This window comes from Rhinichthys klamathensis, unplaced genomic scaffold, assembly GCF_029890125.1.
Source record: "Rhinichthys klamathensis goyatoka isolate OS25496 unplaced genomic scaffold, OSU_Roscu_1.1 h1tg000056l_1, whole genome shotgun sequence".
Taxonomy (NCBI): Eukaryota; Metazoa; Chordata; class Actinopteri; order Cypriniformes; family Leuciscidae; genus Rhinichthys; species Rhinichthys klamathensis.
In genome coordinates this window covers 3,314,672-3,336,588 of record NW_026606601.1, presented here as the reverse complement: position 1 = coordinate 3,336,588, position 21,917 = coordinate 3,314,672, and the positions used below count along the sequence as shown (strand labels likewise).

Here is a 21,917-nt window from a genome sequence, read left to right as displayed (position 1 = left end):
TGGATTATTCCTTAATTTCAGTTTTGATGATAATTTATTTGGATTAGTGTATTATTACATTGGGACATATTCTAATGTACAACAGTAATATATTTCTGTCAAGTTAAACCGAACTTTTATTTTGACGGGTTGCCGTGAAGACCTTTTGGGTTTCAGTGTGTTTATGTCATGACTCATGATGATAGTTTTTCTCAAATAAAGCAGTGAAATGATCACAAAGTGACTTTCAGAGTGGATCTAGAGCCTGGAGAGGAAGTTCATGCATTTGTGTCTTCATATAGGCCAAAAAACAGCGCAAGCGTCACACGTGCTTCAGTGTGTGTGTGTGTGGTAAATGAAACCGCGTCGACGGCACCATTCATTCACGCAGAACATGCAGGATTCGTATTTAAATAGTCTTTGTGTTTTAATATTCACACACTAGTCTACATCGCGATTTGATTTCAAGTGTACTGAACTGCTTTCTATTTTTTCCTCAAATTTACAAATTCCGTGAAATTACGCGTTATACACTAAATTCCTTTTTTATGACTGGATTTCGTCAGCATTTTAGGGGGGGCGGGGGGTCGTTTTGGGGGGGCGGGCCGCCCCCCCCAAAACAATGGTAGGGGAAACACTGCTAGCCTAACATAAAGCTGTGTTTTATTAAACATAAAAACATCCTCGTGTCGTACATAACAAATACATTTCCTGCCTGTCTAGGCTATAGTTCATATTTCAACATGTTTCTGTCGATTTCATAAATTTTAGTCTAGCAACAGTTCAACTGGAATGTCAAGTGTATGCAACAATAACACTAACTAATATAATAGGCTAGTTGCACGTGGCCGCCATTTGGGATTTTTGATCAGCGAGTGTGCGGTTAGACACTTCCCGTTTCGCTTTATGCCCGGTGCAGGGAGCCGGAGAAAGCCGAAAATGATCTCTTATAGTTGTTTATAGAATCAATTATATCATTTAAAATACTACTAAGATATATTTTACTATCACATGAGCAAATGGCAATTAAATGCACGGATGCAAAGTCAGATTAATGAATGAAATACAACTGTTATTGTGTATTATATATGTTTATTGTCTTCAAAACATCTTTATCTGCATGTTACAGCGATCTCTATTAGCTTTGTTTATGTCAGGCAGTTCCTGGAATGTCACATGATTATGACACTTCATGTGTTCCATAATGGACTACCGTGCATAGGGTGCCGGCGCCCTCAGGCTGCCAGTATGGATGGAAAACACAGTACATCAGAGTATCCAGCGCTCATAATGATTACATCGACACATTTGGGTATAGATTCAATAAACATTATTCCTGTCTATAGAAATATGATGTAAACCTATGAGAATCTATCAATATTTCTCCACATCTGCACATTGTTGAGCTAAAAGCCCTCAGGGACGTTGTTTTGTCAAGCGCTGTCAGGACGACAGCACAGGAGTTTTTTTCTGAATGGGAGCGGCTGACGCTCATAATTAATATTAAAGGTATCGACTCATTTTTTAATTACATAACTCCTGGCACAAATTAAAGGGGTCATATAATGCCATTTTTGTACAAGCTAATATGATTCTTTAGGGTCTAAATTAAAAGTTTGTAATATACTTTAATTAAAAATTCTCATTAGTATTGTAAGAAAACGCTTATTTTACCTGGTCAAAAACAGCTCTGTTTTCAGCACGCCGTTTCAGTGCATATGAGTTTAAATGATAATGAGCTTTGCTCACCCCGCCTCTCTGTTCCGTGCATACACCATTTGTAACTCGATAACACAATAACCATAATGCGTTGTTCAGTATAAACGTGGGATTATGAATTATATTGAGAACGTCATACATAGAAAACATGCCGTAATGTACCCTGAGTGTAAACCTTAGACGCATTCATTGTGAAGCGTGCAGCTAGCGATTTGCAAAGATTAATATATTAATATAAAGTTTAATAAAACGTTACACTCACTTCCATTCTTCTGGAGGTGCAGCAGGAACACTAATATCTGGTACCAATCCTTTTTTCATGAGCAGCTTCTTGGCAAATCCAGCTTTATACTGATCCTCGTTTATAAAGCAGTCTGGTGTGTGAAATGATTCGCGCAAACATGAGAGCATTGACGTTGCTCGTGGGGAATATTCCCTTCGAAAACAAACTCAGCCACTGCGTCTTCAGCGGTTCAAATTTAGGAACATTAAAATGACTGCTGTGTTCGTTATTACACCCAAGAACAAAACACCACAATCGCTTAGACGCCATTCTGCTCATAGACAGTGCTCCAGCATATCAACAATGACCGCCGGTCCGCCCCGCGCAGACTACGATTGACAGCTCCCTCATGAGCGAGGGCGGGTCTGTGTTGAAACGCTCCTGTCAATCAACAATCGTGGGAGGGGCGTGCGAGCTTGTGACGTCACAGGCTCGAACGGCTCGATTTGAGGCAGGGGAAAACATATAAGGAGTTTAAAACAAAACCACTGGATGGATTTTTATCATTATATGATGGTTGTGTACAGACACTGCCAACACACATTTCAGTACAATCAACTTGTAAAAGTGCATGTACCATTATATGACCCCTTTAAGACATAACTGTCATAAGTTTCTCAGAATACAATAGTGGTCAAATACTGAAACTTGAGTCTTATATCTTTTTAATGATGTATAGTTTGTCAAGGTAATAACATTAAATATGATAGTAACTTTGAACTATTAAAAAAACCCCCGCTTCAGTGCGCCGGCGCTCTGGCAACGGTTAAGAGGTTAAATCTTTAAATGCCTTTTTCTCAAAATGAGTTTTTTGTCATTCTCCAGTACAAACACCTCAGCCTATGTAGCACCTATGTACACCAAACTTTCCAGTTATACACTTAGGCCCTGTCCACACTACTGGGTTTTCGTTTAAAAACGGAGAATTAAAACGAATACGATCTCCGTCCAAGACCAGCGTTTTATCTGCGTATTAGAATTGATCTCCGTCCACATTAAAACGCCTGAAAACGCGGATCACGTGACCATTCACCAACACTGGGCATGCGCGTGCCGGTGTAAACAGGAAACGGATTGACATGTGATGGGTGGCTGACGAATCAGGGAGGAGCCGAGCGTGAGCCTCTGCGTCATCGTTTCTAAAGTCCTCCGTTTTGTCCCGTCTTCACTAAAACGCCCTCCGGAGATTCAAAACGCAAAACGGAGCTGCGGCGTTTCTAAACTTCTCCGTTTTAGGTCTTCGTTTTTTCCGTTTTAGTCTGGGCGGGAGGTGCAAACGTAGCAAAATGTCTCCGTTTTTAAACGAAAACGCAGTAGTGTGGACGGGGCTAGCAGTATTCTGAAGATATTTTCAGAGGGATTTGTTAATAAATCATTCCTGGCCTGATTTATGTGACATTTTTAATAAAAAATAAATATGGCGAAAATTTATTTTTTAAGGCTATGGACAGTATATTTTGATTTCCTAGGTACTGAAAGCATATATCCTGAAATCCCTCTGAACTTTTTTTTTCATCTTGTGTGTAAACAAAATAAAAAAAGAATTTTGCACCTGGCTTTATCATATGTTCAGATCTATCTACCAAAAATATATGCAAACTTGCGCATATTTAATGAGATAGTGCCTAATTTGCATAATTAAACACACAAGTATATAAAAAAATTTATTACAAGTTTTAGAAATTTGTAATCAACTGAGGAAGTTTCATGGTGATATCTATTATTTAAAAATTTTACCCTATTCAGTATTCACCAGTAGTGTCTTGCCTTAAAAAACATGTCTCGATACCTTGTGGGTTTTTTCCCCCATTCCACTGCATCTCATGTTTTTAACCCTTGTGTTATGTTGCGGGTCAATTTGACCCGTTTCGATTTTCAAGTTGTTGGAAATACTGGTTAACCTTTGTTTTTTTTCTTGATATTTTGTGACTTTTTCTCATTTATCATGATGAACATGCATGCAAAGTTTCAACATGCTGATGTGTTTTGACATATACAAACAAAATTACTGTTACGTTCGTGATGTTCGCGGGTCAATTTGACCCTCATAGACAGCCATTCAAAAGCAACTGTACAGACACAAAATAAAAACATTTATTTTCTGTATGTCAGGGCACTTCAACTCCAGTTCTAACGTGCAAGTGCATCTAAAAGTGCTCTAACCCTGACCAAACACACTTGAAAAAGATAAAATTACAGTGTTCAGAATTATTTGCAAATTACAGATGAAAATCTTTGTCAGACACAGATAGTAAAATAAGCTCTCATTTCAATATTCAAAATATCTAAAATACCTAGCTTTTAACCAAAACTTTTATGTAGGATTTTCAAAGGCAGATTCACAGAGCCAAAAAATAAATAAAAAACATTTATTTGATTTATGTTTTTGTTATGTTTGGTTTCTCACTTCCCAGTGAGTGAATAATGAAACTAGGAAAATAGGTCTTAGGAAACTAGGGAAAGTTAACTTAGGAAAATGAAAAATTTTCATTATACAGCATTTTTTTTGTTCAGTTGCGATGTTCAAAGCATAAAATGTAAAAAAAAAAAAAAAAAAAAAGGAAAGAAAAATATATGCAAAAAAATCAGTATACTGTTTATTTTCCAATTTTGTCAAAACAAAACTGTTTTAAAAATGTTTTAAAAACATTTTCATAAATCATATTTTCAGATATAATGTTTTTGTAATGTTTGACAAATGCTGATATTAAAAGTTTACAGTTTGTATCTAAATCTTTGTTGTTTTTCATAGTGTGATTTTTGAGGAATTGTATTGAATCCAATTAGGGTCAATTTTAGGGGTGTGCAAAAAAATCGATTCACATTTGAATCGCGATTCAATCTTTACCGATTCAGAATCGATTCATAGAATTCCAAAAATCGATTCATATATTTTTTTTTAATGGCGTGCACGGGTGGAGTGGCAATCGGGTGAGTCGGGACTTTTACCGGTGGTCCGGTAGTGTTTCGAGGCTGCGAGGGCCGGTCTGATTATACATTGCAAGTTCTTGCCGCCCGCAGGTCAAACTGTGCAGCCTCTCTGCTCAACCCGTAAATAAATGCATCGATCTGCAGATCTTATGTTTGAGTTCTGTAGATCTTTTGCCAAGCTAGTCAGAGGTTACGGGTTCTAAACCGCACTCGTATAGTGTTTTCTCTCTCTCATCAAAACCGAATATGTTCATCACGTTTGTGAGCATTTTATTTTGTGATTTTACCGGAGTCTCCACTACGGCGATAGATTGAAGCGCGCGTCCGAGTGAAGACTGCGCGAGCCACAGAGAACACTGTATCCATGACACTGATAGCAGCGGCAACGAGCGCTCAGCTTGATTTCAAAAACAACAGATCTCTTATTTAATAGCGAACTAAATGAATGGTCTGCTAGTTAACTGGAGATACCCGCAAATTACGCCTATGAACGACTTCACTGGATCTAAACAAATCAATCTAAACCATAGATGTTACCAGTAGCGGTGGCTTTTTAAATTCTATTTAAAATAATTTCGCAAGGGTTCTATCGACATTAGTATATATTTTTAGGAAGTTCAATGTGCCCAGTCGAGTTCACATTTCAACAGTCAACCTGGTAGCTGAAGTAGTCCTTAAACCACATTTAGCATAATTGTTTGTTGATCTGACTACAGCACTTTAAAGCTAAATGTAAAAGCTTCTATTTAAGTTTTATTTTAAACTTGAATTAAATGTAAGCTGGCCAAAGCTTGGCACTTTGCACTTTTTAGTTGCAGAAGTTTTTATTTTTGTATGAAGTCATATAAAGTAATATCAAACTACATTTAATTTGTTGTGTTTTTTTTTTTCTTTTAAATTGTGTCTACTGCAATCAATCACAGGAAAAAGTAAACTACATTTATATACTGCGAATCGTTTTTTGAATCGAGAATCGTTTTTGAATCGAAAATCGATTTTGAATCGAATCTTGAGACAAAAAATCGGTATCGAATCGAATCGTGACATTTTCTGAATCGTGCACCCCTAGTCAATTTGACCCGGTCCATAAGGGGAGTACACAGAATTCGAACAGAACACAAGGGTTAAACTCAAAAAGTGCTCCGTGTGATTGGTACTTCGGCTTTGTATTAAACCACGCATAAATACATGATGCTGTTTTGTTCATAATCGTTTATGCAATTTACGAAATTATATTTATTAGAGATGCACCGATCGACTGACCAGGGACCGGAATCAGGCGATTTTCCGCGTGCTTTGCCCAGACCGGTGACCGGCTGGTCAGTCTCACGTCTTTCCAATTCCGAGCCGGTCCGTTTTGTTGCTAATAAAGTCACTGTCATGCTCACACTGACAGCCGCATGCAAACATGTCGCTGGCTTGGAATTTCTTCACTGTGTCATTCCTGTGTCACAGTCATTCCTTTTTAGAATATATTTAGAATATTAGTAATATTTAAGTAAAAAATTCAAATGTAGTTTTTCAGCCATTTTGTCAGTCCTAGTTTAGCTTTAGCTAACTTTTGGCAGTTTTTTTTACCACCACGGTGGTAATGGACCAACTACTGGCGGTGGTTGGCGGGTTGTTAAAAAAAAAAAAAAAAAAAAAATGTAGTGTTTTTTTTAGCAAAAAAGTGTTTATTTGAGCAATTCCGTCAAAGAAACAACACCACACTAAAGCCTCTAAGCATTTAAATTAATATCAGTAAATAATGTTAACTTAAATAATATATTAAAGTTAAATCTACTAAAAAAAAAACCTTTCGTTTTATATACACAAAGACGCGTCATATAGCCTACCGCTCTGCGCTTTGAGAAGGATCAGGCTGGGACACGAACAGGAAAGAGACCATCGAGACTCACAACTCTCTCATTCGTCATGAATCCAAATTTTTCCATGGCTGCGATGTAACATTTTAATTGCTAACCTATAATTTGATTTCCTTTTGTAAACAAAGCTTTGGGCTTCACTCGTGTCATAATATTCATGTAAAACAGCATTCACACATACAAAACATTTTTTTTTGGCGGACCACCGCCGTGTGCTTTACAACCGCGGTGGTTCGGTTGTCAAGTTTACCGGCACAGCCCTAGGCAGGGGTGCTTTCCCTGATAACTGTTCCTGAAATCAGTTGAATTATAGCTAAACCTGTTGGCTGAGCTGCCATGCTGGTCCCCAGCACAGATCGGGAGGTTGAGGTTGGGTATGAACTGCAATTACCTCCCTGCTTCCAAGGTGTAACTCCTCTTTGGCTACAAAAAGTTAAGAGGGAATAAAGGCACCATATTCAGGCCCTGGGGTTTAGCTAAATTTTTACATAGGTTGCAAAATATTAATCTGGCAAATGAATTAGTTGTGATTTGTGAAATTTGGTTTTAATGCTTTGTTTTTAGCAACTGTAAATTAGAGCTTTTAAAAATGTTAGTTGCCATAGAGAGTACAGGGGAGGGAGGACCACCTGATATTTAGATCATTATAAAGCAAATATAATGACAGCCAAGTAGCACAAGATGTATTTGCTGTCTCTGCTAAATTGAGTATGACAACGGCTTCTTTTTAATTGCATGTTTGTGATATGTTTTAAATAAATATTTTTTTCTCTCAGCCAGATTGAGAATGAGTGACTGACAAGTAGAGGGAATGTTCTACAATTAGGCTAATGAATATTTGTTTCCTTTTTGATGTTCATGATTTTTATTTCATCTAAGTACTTTTCACATCTTTTAGTGTGCTTGTATTTTAATCTACTTTTATATCTTGTTCATTTATATTTACAGGTTCGTTATCTTTTTTCCCCCTCTGTAAATTGACAGTGCAAAAGGCACATTTGGGGAGTAATTGATGTAATTTCTTACTTAAAGTGCTGAATTTAATTAATGTTGGCTTACTGAGTGCATTGTGAAGTTGAAGGCACTTATGATGCTTTAATCTTTGGTATAGTAAGGTTCTAAATATGTAGGTGAGTTTTTATTTTATTTTATAAATGTAGAAAAGCGATAAGAAACTTGTTTTGCCATTGCCTCCAAATTGACATGTTTTATTCTTTATTTGTTTTTTTTTTTGTTGGCATATAGGTTCTCTCAAAAGTCTTCAGAAGGTCACTTGTCTTGTTCCTGGTATTTCATGCTAAGTTCAGTGATTGAGAGGTTTTGTGTTTTTGGAGGTCTGTGTTTCTTTAATGAAGGTCATTTCCCATGCACAGACTTTCTGATTGATCACCAGCACAGCATGTTTACACCGAAGTATGTGAATTTGTTTTGACTCCATTAATGAAGTAAGACTGATGGCTGTGATGCTTGGCCAAGCCACCAATAACTGTGTGTGTGTTTGACTATTGTGTGTACCATTAGCTGAATTAATAGTGCATGTGAATGTTTAGAGGGAGGTTGTGAAAATGTAGATTTGGAGTTTGACAGATTATAATGCCTGCCATCTGGGATTGAGTCGAACTGTTTGCTTGAGCTGTGCTGGGTAACTGCTAAATAACCCAATTCTCTCCTCTAATGGAGGACTGGCAAGAACATAGACTAAGAATACAGGCAAAATGTGCCGTCGTTTGTTTGCTTTGTTCCTCCTTATGAGATTTGGCAAACTATTCCTCTAAAGAATTTCCAAAATTAAATACCGCAACAGCATTAGCAAACATGCTTTTCCTGAGCACCACAAAAGCCGTTTTTCCTCAGCGCACGAGTGCGATCCAAAGCAACAGATGGGTCTAATTTTGTCCTTAATCCAACATGCAGACATTCCAATTGCATATTAGCACGTTCATATGTCACCAAGGAACATTTTCTCATTTACAATCGCCCATGAAACTTTTGTCTTCTAAACAGATGGCAGCATGCAATGGTGAGCTTGTAACCATAGAGAGCAGTAACTAAATTGCACTGCATGCAATTCAATTCTCTGTCTTGAATTTTACATCTCATCTTTTTGACACTCTAACTTTGAGTTGGTCTTTAATGTGCATGAAGCACTGTGGTCCCTTTGTAATTGTCAAGGGATGGCGGTGTAGAATTAAATTAGAAGGCGGCTTCTCTCTCGTCTTGATAATTGCATTTCCAATTATTTCTTCATACATGTAGGCTATATGCAGGCAATTCTTCACTTGGACTAATCAACAGATTTGATCTGAGAAAGATTTTACAGTTGAGAAATTCTGAATCTAACACTACACACACACACACACACACACACACACACACACACACACACACACACACACACACACACACACACACACACACACACACACACACACACACACACACACACACACACACACACACACACACACACACACACACACACACACACACACACTTTCTTCTCTTATGCTGTCCATCGATTTCGAAGATTACGTCACTTCTAGGATGCATTATTGGAGTGTTGGTGCAACCGCTGCTGACGGCGGTGCCATTGAAGGTGACTGTGAAGCCCAATCCGAGAGCCACATGTCCTACTGCAGTAAGGACAAGTGAATGCTGAGTCTGGGTGTGAATATAGTTGTGGCTGTGCGCGTTGGAGTCTGCGCTGATGTAGCTCGGTTCTATGTTGAGCGCGCTTTAATTCGATCTGTTGGGCCCCCAGATCACATGCAGAACTCCATGCCTGACGGTTGGCAGCTTTTGTTTCCAGAACTCCAGGGCTGATTCCACAGCTTTTCAGGGTCTCCTTGAGATGATCCTTGTATCGACGCTTCTGACCCCCAGGTCTCCTGTTGGCTGCATGTATCTGTCCATAGAGGACTTGCCGGGGAAGGCGGTGGGAGGGCATGCGGATAACGTGACCAATCCATCGCAGTTGCCGCTTAGCAAGGATTGCCTCCATGCAGCTGGAGTTGGTGCGCTGGAGGATGTCCGTGTGGGAGATTTTGTCTTTCCATGTGACCCCTAGTATACGTTGCAAACATCTGATATGAAAACCCTCAAGACACCGAATATGCCTGCGGTAGGGAGTCCATGCTTCAGCACCAAACAGCAGGGTGGAAACGCAGACTGCCTGGTAAACGGCCGCTTTGGTGAAAGTACGGAGATCTTTATTACCAAAGACTCTAGCTCGAAGTCTGCCAAAGGCAGAGGAGGCGAGATTAATGCGTGCCTGGATCTCGCTGTCTATGAGGCAGGTGGGTGTTAGAATGCTTCCAAGGTAGCTGAAGTGCTGAACAACCTTTACTGGTGAACCATGAATATAGAATCCAGGGGGTGTGGGGGTAGGGACCATGGTCTGTACAATGATTTCTGTCTTTTGAATGTTAACTTGTAGGCCACAAGCTTGATAGACTGCGCATACAACATCCAGTGTGTGCTGCATTGCGGTAGGGCTGTGGGCTAGGAGGGCACAGTCATCGGCATATTGCAGTTCATGAATTGAGAGAGTAGTGCACTTGGTGATGGCTTGCAGGCGGCGAAGGTCAAAGAGGTTCCTGTCCAGACGAAACTGCAGGCAAACACCCTCATCGGGGCTGAGGGAACTGCGGGAGAGGAGGGTGACTGCTACCAGGAAGAGGTTGAAGATCACTGGAGCCAGTACACACCCCTGTTTCACTCCTACCTGCACAGGAAAGGAGGGAGATTGAGATGTACCCATAGTCACACAAGCCTGCATGCCAAAATGAAACTGTTGTAGAATGTACAGAAATCTTGGTGGCACCCCAAACTTCTCCAGAATGACCCAAAGGACTTGACGGTCAATGGTGTCAAAAGCCTTTGCCAGGTCGATGAAGGCAATGAACAGGTCTTTGTTCTGTTCTCTGGCCTTCTCTTGCATTTGGCGCAGGACAAAGATCATGTCGGAGGTTGAGCGATCCTTCCTGAAGCCGCACTGTGACTCAGGAAGGATCCTTTCTGTGATGCTCTTGGTAAGACGGGACAGCATGACCCTCGTTAATACTTTCCCTGCCACAGAGAGCAGGGATATGCCACGACTGTTACCACAGATGGACTTGTCACCTTTTTTCTTGTGAATGGTAACAATGTGTGACTCTTTCCAGCCTTGAGGAACAGTTTTTTGTGCCCATACTATCTGGATAAGTTGGTGGAGGGTTTTGGTGAGCAGGTACCCGCCTTTCTTTAGAGCTTCTGCAGGGATTCCATCAGGACCAGCAGACTTATTGTCCTTGAGGCTTCGTACTGCTGTGAGGACTTCTGAGAACTCGGGTGGGTCATCAAGCTCATGTACAAGTGGAAGCATTGGGAGGCGCTGCAGGACAGTGGGGTCAGTCGGATTATTTTGATTGAGAAGGGTGTTAAAATGCTCAGCCCAACGCACAAGAATTTCTTGTTTGTCCTTGTGCAGAATTGTACCATCTGCAGATCTGATAGGGGTGATTCTACGTTTTTGGGGTCCATATAGTGATTTTATTGCATCGTAGAAGGCTTGAGAGTTGTTGGTGTCCGCATAGCCTTGGATTTCATGGGCTTTCCTAAGCCACCAATCATTCTCCATTATGCGAAGCCGGCGTTGCACCTCAGCACGGATATTACTCCAGTGTGAGCGCAAAGAGGGAGATTGTGGATTGGAGAGGTGAGCGGTGAAGGCTTTACGCTTCTCCTCCAGAAGGACCAATATTTCGGGGCAGCTATCGTCAAACCAGTCCTGGTGACGCTTAAAAGTGAAACCAATTGTGTCAGTAGCGGCTTGTTGTATGGCTGAGCTAAAATTAGCCCATACGCTTTCCGCTGTATTGTGTAGGGGATGAGTGAAAACAGGAAAGGTTATTAGCCAAGCAGCGACGGTACGTAGCAGTGACGTCAGGGGATTTTAGGGCTCGGAAGTTGAGCCGCCTTGAGGGTTGATGCCTAGTGTGTTGGGGTCGGACCTTTAGGTGTATCTTGGATCTGATCAGCCGATGATCTGTCCAGCACTCCGCACCACGCATTGCTCGGGTAATGGAGATTTCATGTAGATCTTGTTGCCGGGTAATAATGTAGTCGAGTAGGTGCCAGTGTTTGGATCTGGGGTGCATCCATGATGCTTTATATTTTTTTTTATTTGGAAAATTGTGTTGGTTATGACCAGTTTGTGCTCAGAGCAGAGGGAAAGGAGTCGCAGACCATTCCGGTTTATGTTGCCTAATCCATGTTTCCCAATTACCCCAGACCAGAGCATGTTGTTGGAGCCTACTCTGGCATTGAAGTCTCCCATAAGCACAAGTTTATCAGTGTGAGGAACTTTGAGGAGAGCTGCGTCGAGAGACTCGTAGAAAACGTCTTTGATGCTTTCTTCAGCATCTAGAGTTGGCGCATAAGCACTTAGCAATGTTGCATAGCGACCCTTTGCAAGAGGAATGCGCCAAGTCATCAGCCGCTCGCTGATTCCCACAGGAGACTCTGGAATGTTCTGGAGCAGTCTACTCTTGATAGCAAAACCTACTCCATGTAGACGGCGGGTATCTTCTGGAAGACCCTTCCAGAAGAAGGTGTATCCTTGCCCGACTTCTATTAGGGAGTCCTCTCCTGCGAGCCGGGTCTCACTCAAAGCTGCAATGTCAATATTGTACTTGTTAAGCTCGCTCGCAACCAGGGCAGTGCGTCTGCGGGGTCTGTCAGTTCCATTCCTCACATCAAGAAGTGTGCGTACGTTCCATGTAGCCAGGTTTAGTAGTTTAGAATTATATTTATATTTTCGACCGCGTAATGGGATGCCTTGGCGACTGCGGTGGGCCGCCCAGGAGTGTAGGGAACAGGCAATGTTTGGGTCACCTTTTCTAGACCCTCCCCCCGGCAGGGGGTGAGCAGTGCGGACCCTAAAGAGGGCTGCTCAGTCGCACAAGAAGCTGCCGAAGGTGGACGCTGTTCCAACCCGTCCACACAGCGACCATCACGTTTGTGCCGCCTCCGTGCAGGGCTCAGGCTAGAGGCTGCCAGTCTGATCCAAGACCTGCCCCCGTCGCATTTGCCCTGTCGCCGAAGGACATGTACGGTGAAGTGACAGCATGCGCAAAGAATGGATTCAATGTGAAGAGAGGGGTGCGCAGACCCTATCTCCACAGCTTCACTCCAAAATCCATTTTCCAGTGGCAGGAGATGAACTCTAGACAACCGGATGGATGGTGGAATTAGGGGTGTGCCGGTTTCAGAATTGGTGATGACGGTTATGACGCGAGTCAAATGTGACGGTTCGTAACATAACCGTCGTCGTGGTTTTGATACATTTCCATTAAATGTATCACACAGTAAACAAATCCTTAACAAACAAAACAAACAAACAAACGTTGCAATGAACGTGCTTTGTTTTAAATAAATCACACACAGTAAACAAAACCTTAACGAAAAAACTTTGGAATGAACTTTGCAATTTGGACGCGCAAACTGCGTGCCGGTGCGGTGAGACGTGCATGCTCGGGCAGATTCGGCTTGAAGTCGGTCATCCTCGGACGCGGCGCCGCGCGCGCTGTTACAAAAAAAAGCCGTGCACACAGCCAAGCCAAATGGGGTCTTGCCGGTCTTGCGCACCGAACGCGTCATTTTTGCCGCGCTCACCTTTGCGCTCGTGCGGACGCGTCGAGTTTAAACAAGGCTTTACTCCGTGTCAGCGCGCGCTCTGATCGGTAAAGTTCAGACAGACCTCTCCCGAATCATCTCCAGCAGCAGGGGCGTAGCAAGCTTTTCAAAAGTGCGGGGGATGGATGTGGTCAGGGCCGGATTAAGAATTCAGAGGCCCCTCCATAGGCAGGACTGTAGTGTAGTTTGTCCAAGGATATTTAAATTTGGCATTTACAGTAAATGATCGTTGTTTCCCATTGTATTTTGTAAACATATGTTGTGTGGACCTCTGTCCCTCTAGGGGGGTTCGGGGGCATGCTCCCCCAAAAGAAAATTTTGTACATTTTAAGGTTAAATGCATCAATCTGGTGCACTTTGAGAGCTCAAAATTAAGAGCTTCAACCGGCTTCGACCCATGAACTGTGCACATTGAACAAAGAAAAATAATTGACTTGTACCTAAAGAGAGCTCAAACATCTTTTAAGTTATGATACAGAGTCCCAGTCTACATTACATTATCACTGGTGTTTTAGAATGCCAAACATTTATTATAATAATATAATAATGATTTATATAATTATTCATATGATGGAAAATCCATATAGCCTATATATGTATGCTACTGTAAATGAAATGAATATTTCAAAAGTATATTTTATATTACGCTATAGAATAGGAAAATTACAATACTTTTGTCCTAATTTCATCACTTGCAAGATATAAACAGTTTGAATTTTAGAGAAAACACCAGATCACCATGCTGAATGATCGCGTGAGCAAAGTGCGCACTTTTCTTTAAATCACGCAGCACAAACAGAATGCCTACTTAATTAAAGTATTGTGCTGTCTAGTCTAAAAAACAAAATATAATACCGAAAACGCTCGACAGGTCAACAAAACATAAGCATAATATCTTCCCAAACACATATCAAGCTTATTTAAAAACCTTGAAAGCATAAACACTCGTTCAAAGTACCTGGAAAAAGGAGATGTAAATAACCATAACCATAAGTTCCCGCCTCCTCAGCACAAGTTGACCGATAAATAACGCACCAAGAGAGGCGGGACTTAAGGCAGAACAGCCAATCATCAGCTAGTCACACTCAAAGCCGGTGTCATGTTTGAGAGGGAGAGGAGGAGCCGCAGCGAGCGCGCACACAGAGCGGCCAGACAAACGGAGGAGCGACTGTAGTTAAGGCGTTTGTGCAAAACTGCGGGTGTTGAACCCTCTCACTGGGAAAAGTGTGGGTGTTAAAACACCCACATCCCCCACGGGTGCGACGCCCCTGTCAGTAGCAGCCTCCGTTTCCCTCTTAAGCTGATATTAGTATTTAAACATACTCTATGATAAAAAATGTTTGTAAAAAAATATTTTAATAGCACGGTTTTGGCGGTTATAGAGTTCTAATGACGGTGTTCAACTATAACCGTCGGTCTCACGGTTATATAATAACCGTCACACCCCTAGGTGGAATTGCAGGGGGCTGCCAGGTCTCTGTCCTTTGTTGAGCCTGCCTCTCGCGTGTCCCCAACGCGGCCTTGTCTTGAGGAGATGAAATGCTCACGGAAGACAACCCACAGGGCAGTGGGGGCAGTAGTCTTAGATAATGGCGGACTGAACTCGCCATGTCGAGGAGTATCATTGGCATAAATGGAGTTTTAACAGCGGATCTAGTGATGCCACTCGACTAGTCCCTCCATACCTGATAAACCTCCGCTGTTGGTCCACGGCTACTTATTCGACTGGGGACCACCGCACGGAGCCCCCAGCTTATTTCGTAGCTTACCTTCATATCTGAAGGGTTGTCCATTATCCGCCACCTATGGACGTGGTTGGTAGCAGTTAGCTCTGCCCCAACCACACACACACACACACACACACACACACACACACACACACACACACACACACACACACACACACACACACACACACACACACACACACACACACACACACACCTGTTCTCATAGACGTTATGGTATGAAAATGTAAATTCTTGAAGCTCATTTGCGGCCTCAAATGGTTGATGCATTTTATGCTTTGTCTCTTGGATTTCTTGTTAATGAAAGACTGTAGTATTAATTGATTGTTGGTGTTTTTTTTGTATTGAGAGTTTGGATCCTAAGCTTTCTTTGTCAATATTTTCACCACTTACACATCAGTTTAATTAAATTAGCTGGAAAGTTTGGCATATGTGTTTGTGTTGCCATGCGGCTTAAGAGACCACATTTTTGCGGCACATTTTTGGCAAGATGGTTTTAAACTTTGGAAGTCTTATAAGAGATGCTAGCCATTTAATCTAGTTTAATTTTAACTAATATCTTGGCATATATGTGGTGACACACAAACTAGACCAGTTTATTTTTGTGGTGTTTTACTTTTTTTTTATTTTGTCTGCCCACAAATTAAAATCCCACATCACATTTTGTTTGTGAGCCTCACAACTGTTTTGAATGGATATGGAGGCTGTTTCACCTGGTTAATGCATGATTTTTTTCATTGACAAGATCAATGAATAACCTATTACTGGATTACTCATGTTCTCACCACGTTTCAGGTATTAGGACGTATCTCAAGTCAAAGTGCTTCTAAATGAGTTGTATTGTGTCTTGCTACATTTGAGAGTTTTTGTAGAACGCCATCTTAAACAGAACTATATTTCACAGTAATTTTATGTGAATGTATTTTGAAGTCTTACAGATTTTTTTTAAATCATTTTTGACTTGAAGTCAAAAGCTTTTTCAGCTGTCACCTGTCATGTGGACTGCAATGTCATCTTCAGTGCCACTGTGAAATGATTCTAATCCTCTCTCTCTCTCTCTCTCTCTCTCTCTCTCTCTCTCTCTCTCTCTCTCTCTCTCTCTCTCTCTCTCTCTCTCTCTCTCTCTCTCTCTCTCTCTCTCTCTCTCTCTCTCTCTCTCTCTCTCTCTCTCTCACTCTCACTGTAGCATTTAAACATCAGAACACTTACAGATGATGTGGTAAGAGTTCTTTATTCGGGTTTCTCTCCTTCACTTTGTCAAATATTCACTCTTTCATTCTCTGTCTTGTTCATTAACAACAAGCTTAAATTTTAAATGTGATTCCTCCTCTCTGATATGATTAACCCCATATCACCGCAGACTATTAGAAGAGGACCCGTGCTTAACACAGTGTTTTAGTCTCATATTAACCACAGCATTTCATTCAGTCAGCTCAGGTTTTTTTGAGAAAAAAAAGCTTTTACTAATCTGTCACTACAAAAAAAAAAAAACTCTGATTTTACCGCCATTTTTGATTTTCTAATGCTTTCCTTGGGACAATTGCTTGCTTTCTTGCGCGTCTAACACTTGAGAGCGGCCTTTTATCATGCATGTTTCATGCTTTATATATACATCTCCAATGAGGCTGCATGCATGTATCTGTAAAACTTATACAACTTGTTGTGAAGCTGTTTGGTAAGTGTCTGCCTGTCAACAGGGAATACATTACAATAATTCCTCTCTTTTCTATAAATTCATGGTCATTTTATTAGACCTAACAAAAACAAAATCCATAATTAACTCAGGAAACTTGACAATCAGGAATCAGATGTAAGAATTTATTATAATAAATAACCAGATAAACTGGAAATGCCTTGTTCAACATAAAATTAGGGCTTGGTGATAAAACGTAAATGATGATTATCGCGATATGATTTTCCTTGATAAAACAATAACGAGTTCGATAAATGCTCAATACAATGTTTAACGAACGTAAGTTTAGTACTCAGTGTTTCCCCTAGGATTTTTTTTCGGGGGGGGGGACTGCTAGTGTTGCGGAGCGGGCGTGTTACTGATACGTGGTGTAATTTTTTTTTTGCAATCAAAAAGCATGTCTAATTAATTGAAATCATGTATTATGAATCATTAAACTTATAATTTAAAAAATAATATATATATTAGGGATGAGTCGCGATCTTCGAATAGTCGAACTGCGTTCGAAATTCGATCATAAAATTGCTTATTCGAATATTGTTACATTTTCGCGCAATTCCAATGTGACATAATTGACGGCGCGCCTACTGTCCTAGATCGCGCAGCACGGTATTTTCCTGTCAGGGACACAAGGTGTCACTAACATGAATGAAACCCCCTCCTGCGCGATCTAGGATACCAGTGTTTTATACATAGTGTAAACAAAGAACAGAAGAAGAGCATTGTCGTGACCGTTAACTCTGCGCCCAGCAGAGGTGGATAGACTAACCTTTACTGTCTAGTTACCGTCTATGGTAGTAACAAAGTAGGCTACATTTACTTCACTACGTTGGGCGACGTTCCTCTCGTTACTTTATTTTAACCTCCTAGGGCTTAGTGGCCACATACGTGGACAGCACATTTTTGCTCTTATGTCCACAATTGTGTTCACTGCTGAATTGGTGGTGTTATGGACACGTATATGGGGGTACTTATACTGCCATCTGGTAGTGTCAGAAATTTATAACACACTATGGTCAAAATTCAAAATGGCGGCAAACACAAGGAAAGATTCAAGTGGTAGCTCCATACACAAACGTCGACCAGTTAAGAAGTTCTGTCATATTTCATGGCTTATTCTGATTTAGATATTTATAAAAGCCTTGTATATTTGTCATGACATGCAAATTTGAAAAAAAAGTGCAAAACTACCAACTTTGTAGGTCGCTAAACATGAAGTACACGTATGTGTACTTATGGACTGAAGCTCCTCGAAACAGCTAATATGCTAGTAAACATGCACAAACATAAAATGGGAAAAAAGCTAGCTCTGATGCAGCTAAAAAGGTGCACATGGTCCCAATGACATAAATAACAATTAAATCACTAAATACATAAGTACATAGTTAAATTAGTTGTTGAAAATTAGGGTTGAAAATGTTAGTAAAAATGTAATATGCTAGTAAAAATGTGCACATGTAAATTAGCTTGTATATTATCCCATTGGACTTAATAACAAATAAATAATGCAAACCTACATAAATTAAATTAATTTGTATTTGATTTTATCATGTTTTTATTTCCAGAGCGTTTTTCTGTGCAAAGAGCATTGGAGCTACTTTGGGTTAATTGATGGAGATAACACAGATTTGGATGTGTCTGATAACGATGATCCCTTAGAGATGTCTTATTGATCACAAGTTCAGTATGGTGTACCACAAGGCAGAAGGCTCAGTACTAGGACCGTTGCTGTTCACTCTATACATGCTCCCCTTGGGAGATATCATTAGGAAGCATGGCATTAGTTTTCACTGTTATGCTGATGATACTCAGCTGTATATTTCTTCACGCCCCGACGAAACTTGCCAATACAAAAAAACCTAATGCATTGCTGATATAAAAACTGGATGACTAGCAATTACCAACTTTAAAACTAAAAAATCTAAATTACGTCATGTGCTTTCAATGAAAAATGTGGAACAGTTAGTTCATTACATCAAGGCTAGATCATTGTAATGCTCTACTGGGTGGTTGCCCTGCACGCTTAATAAACAAACCTCAGCTGGTTCAAAACGCAGCCACTAGAGTTCTTACCAGAACCAGGAAGTATGACCATATTGCCCGGTTATGTCAACATTGCATTGGCTCCCTATTAACCATCGTATACATTTTTAAATATTGCAATGTTTCCATGTTGTTTTTACTCTCTGATAGTCAAAACATGTTAAAAAATATGTGTGTATGTGTTATTAATACATTAAAAAACAGTCAGGAAAAAAACTGCTGTGTTCAAGGCAGAAATAAAGGGTTTTTCATTCTATTACACAAAGGTGACTTTATTGTGTTTTATGGAAATTCGGACCATGAGTCCACATATGTGGACATCATTTTTCTCTAAAAGTACATCATATCAAAAGATGATTCTTAGTTTTTATTCTAATTAGGTTCCAATAAGCCCAAATAGCAAAGAGAATAAAAAAATGCATGTAAAAAATCAGCTTGGGCCTTAAGAGGTTTTAATGCAATACATGTTGTTAAATGCGTAGTTTATTCCAAGGGCGCTGTGTCTTTTTTATGGGCACGAGCGATGCTCCATTCACAAATGAATCACTCTTTTGAGTCGATTCTGTTCAAAGACTTCATCAAACAAGTTGGCAGATCTGTCCAAATCGGTTCGCGAATCAGTTTGAATGATCTGTTCAGTTCCTCACGCACTGAATCGTCTAAGCGCTTTCAATTCACACTCGACACGGAGTCGTAACAGGAAGATTTAACAACATCAAGAGCGTTGGATGAAGTGGCCGTGGACCTACAGTACAGTCTAGTGAAAGCAAATCTGCAAATGCATCATATTTTTGCCAGCGATCTAGTTGAACATCTTCGTATGATGTCTGTGAATGAATGATTCCACAGGACGATACATTCAAGTTCATTTCATTCAGGTAATACATTTTACAACCAAACAGATTATTACTCGACGATAGCACTACAAGTATGATGACATTATCCGTTTTTTGGACATATACATTCATTTATAGGCTACATTAAATAAGCTACCATTGTCCACAGTTTATGAAATGAACACCCGCCATCCCGTGGTACGGTGGTAATGTGTGTATTGCGCAGTGGCATCACACGAATAGTTTTGATTGAAACTAATTTGTTTAAAAAGTAGGCTTTTGCAGTAACAAGGCAGGTTTGCATAAAATCATTATGACATTATTTTTTTTTATCTAACGAGCATCTGGTTTGGCGATGCAAAAACGGACTGTGGTGCTTATTGTTTTTTTCTTCTATGTTAACTACCGGTATGTTAAAAAAACGACGAAAACATGTTAATTGTTCGAATAATAAACAGTTTGTTTGATGACAAATCGCTAAAGATGAAATTGGCCTCCCTTTCTGTCATTGTGAGTGTGCGTTTTTTTTTCTTTTTTCTCTCCGATTTTCGAATGTCATTTTTGGCAGAAATTCACATCCTTAATATATATATATATATATATATATGAAAAAAAAATTCACACTAATTCTGTTGTGTTTTTTCTGGTAATAAAATGAAGACATATAACACAAATTTTATCATTTATCATCAATTTCAATCATATGAAATTAAATAAATTTTTTGTCAAATAACTTTCTGCACAATGAGCTTTACTGTTGAAATTAAAACATGGATTATTCCTTAATTTCAGTTTTGATGATAATTTATTTGGATTAGTGTATTATTACATTGGGACATATCTAAATTCTAATGTACAACAGTAATATATTTCTGTCAGTTTAAACCGAACTTTTATTTTGACGGGTTGCCGTGAAGACCTTTTGAGTTTCTGTGTGTTTACAGTCTATGGTTTATGTCATGATGATAGTTTTTCTCAAATGAAGCGTGAAATGATCACAAAGTGACTTTCTGAGTGGATCTAGAGCCTGGAGAGGAAGTTCATGCATTTGTGTCTTCATATAGGCCAAAAAACAGTGCAAGCGTCACACGTGCTTCAGTGTGTGTGTGTGTGTGTGTGTGTGTGTGTGTGGTAAATGAAACTGCGCGTCGGCGGCACCATTCATTCACGCAGAACATGCAGGATTCGTATTTAAATAGTCTTTGTGTTTTAATATTCACACACACTAGTCTACATCGCGATTTGATTTCAAGTGTACTGAACTGCTTTCTATTTTTTCCTCAAATTTACAAGTTCCGTGAAATTCCGCGTTATACACTAAATTCCTTTTTTATGACTGGATTTCGTCAGCATTTTAGGGGGGGCGGGGGGTTGTTTTAGGGGGGCGGGCCGCCCACCCAAAAGAATGGTAGGGGAAACACTGGTACTACTCATTTGAACCGTGCCGCCACGGACCATTTATCCAATCGTCAGCGCAGCATTAGCTTAGTATAGCACATGCGCTTACTTGCTAAACGTCTCGGTTACGCGATCACTAAACAGCGCTGTGGAATCCAGTGAGAAGCGCTTGAATTCAGCAAAGACCACAAATTGTCTAGATTTAAACTAGTTTAAAGCGAGATGAAACGGCACTGACAAACAGGAGAAACACGGTGCAAAACGATACAGTTAAAAAGTTTTTTCCCATCTACAAATCACCATTTACCACGAATACATATCGAATTGTATTATATTATTAATGTAGACATGCATTAATGGAGTAATAGAATATATTTACAGTATTTTTTTGTTTAAGCTAGCATTTGTGCATTTGTACTAAATGTGTTTAGGCTGCTGTTTTTATACACATTTCCCCCCCCCCCCCCCCCATGTGAGGTGCTATATGTGTGGTTTTAACTGAGTTTATCATGATCTATGGTACTATCATGGAAGACCAATGGTTAATTTTAAATAAACTCAAATAGTCAGAATATTTTAAATTTTATCATATAAAATGAGGTTGTTACCATTTCTTTTTTTTACAGATGTAACTGTTTTTGTTAATGAACATAAATTTGCATCTGCATCCTAACCCAAGCTACTACTTTGTGCATTTTTAAAAGACAACATGTGTAATATTATTAATATTGCAGCCTGCACTGC

General features: G+C 40.0%; 1 protein-coding gene across 1 annotated transcript in view; it reads left to right on the top strand.

Moving 5' to 3' along the window:
* diaph3 (diaphanous-related formin 3) overlaps positions 1–21,917 on the top strand; it is a 410,831-nt gene that overhangs the window by 41,632 nt on the left and 347,282 nt on the right. Inside the window, exon 2 of the mRNA XM_056248660.1 lies at positions 16,390–16,422. Coding sequence (XP_056104635.1) covers positions 16,390–16,422 — 33 coding nt within the window. The remainder of the gene's footprint in view (positions 1–16,389; positions 16,423–21,917) is intronic.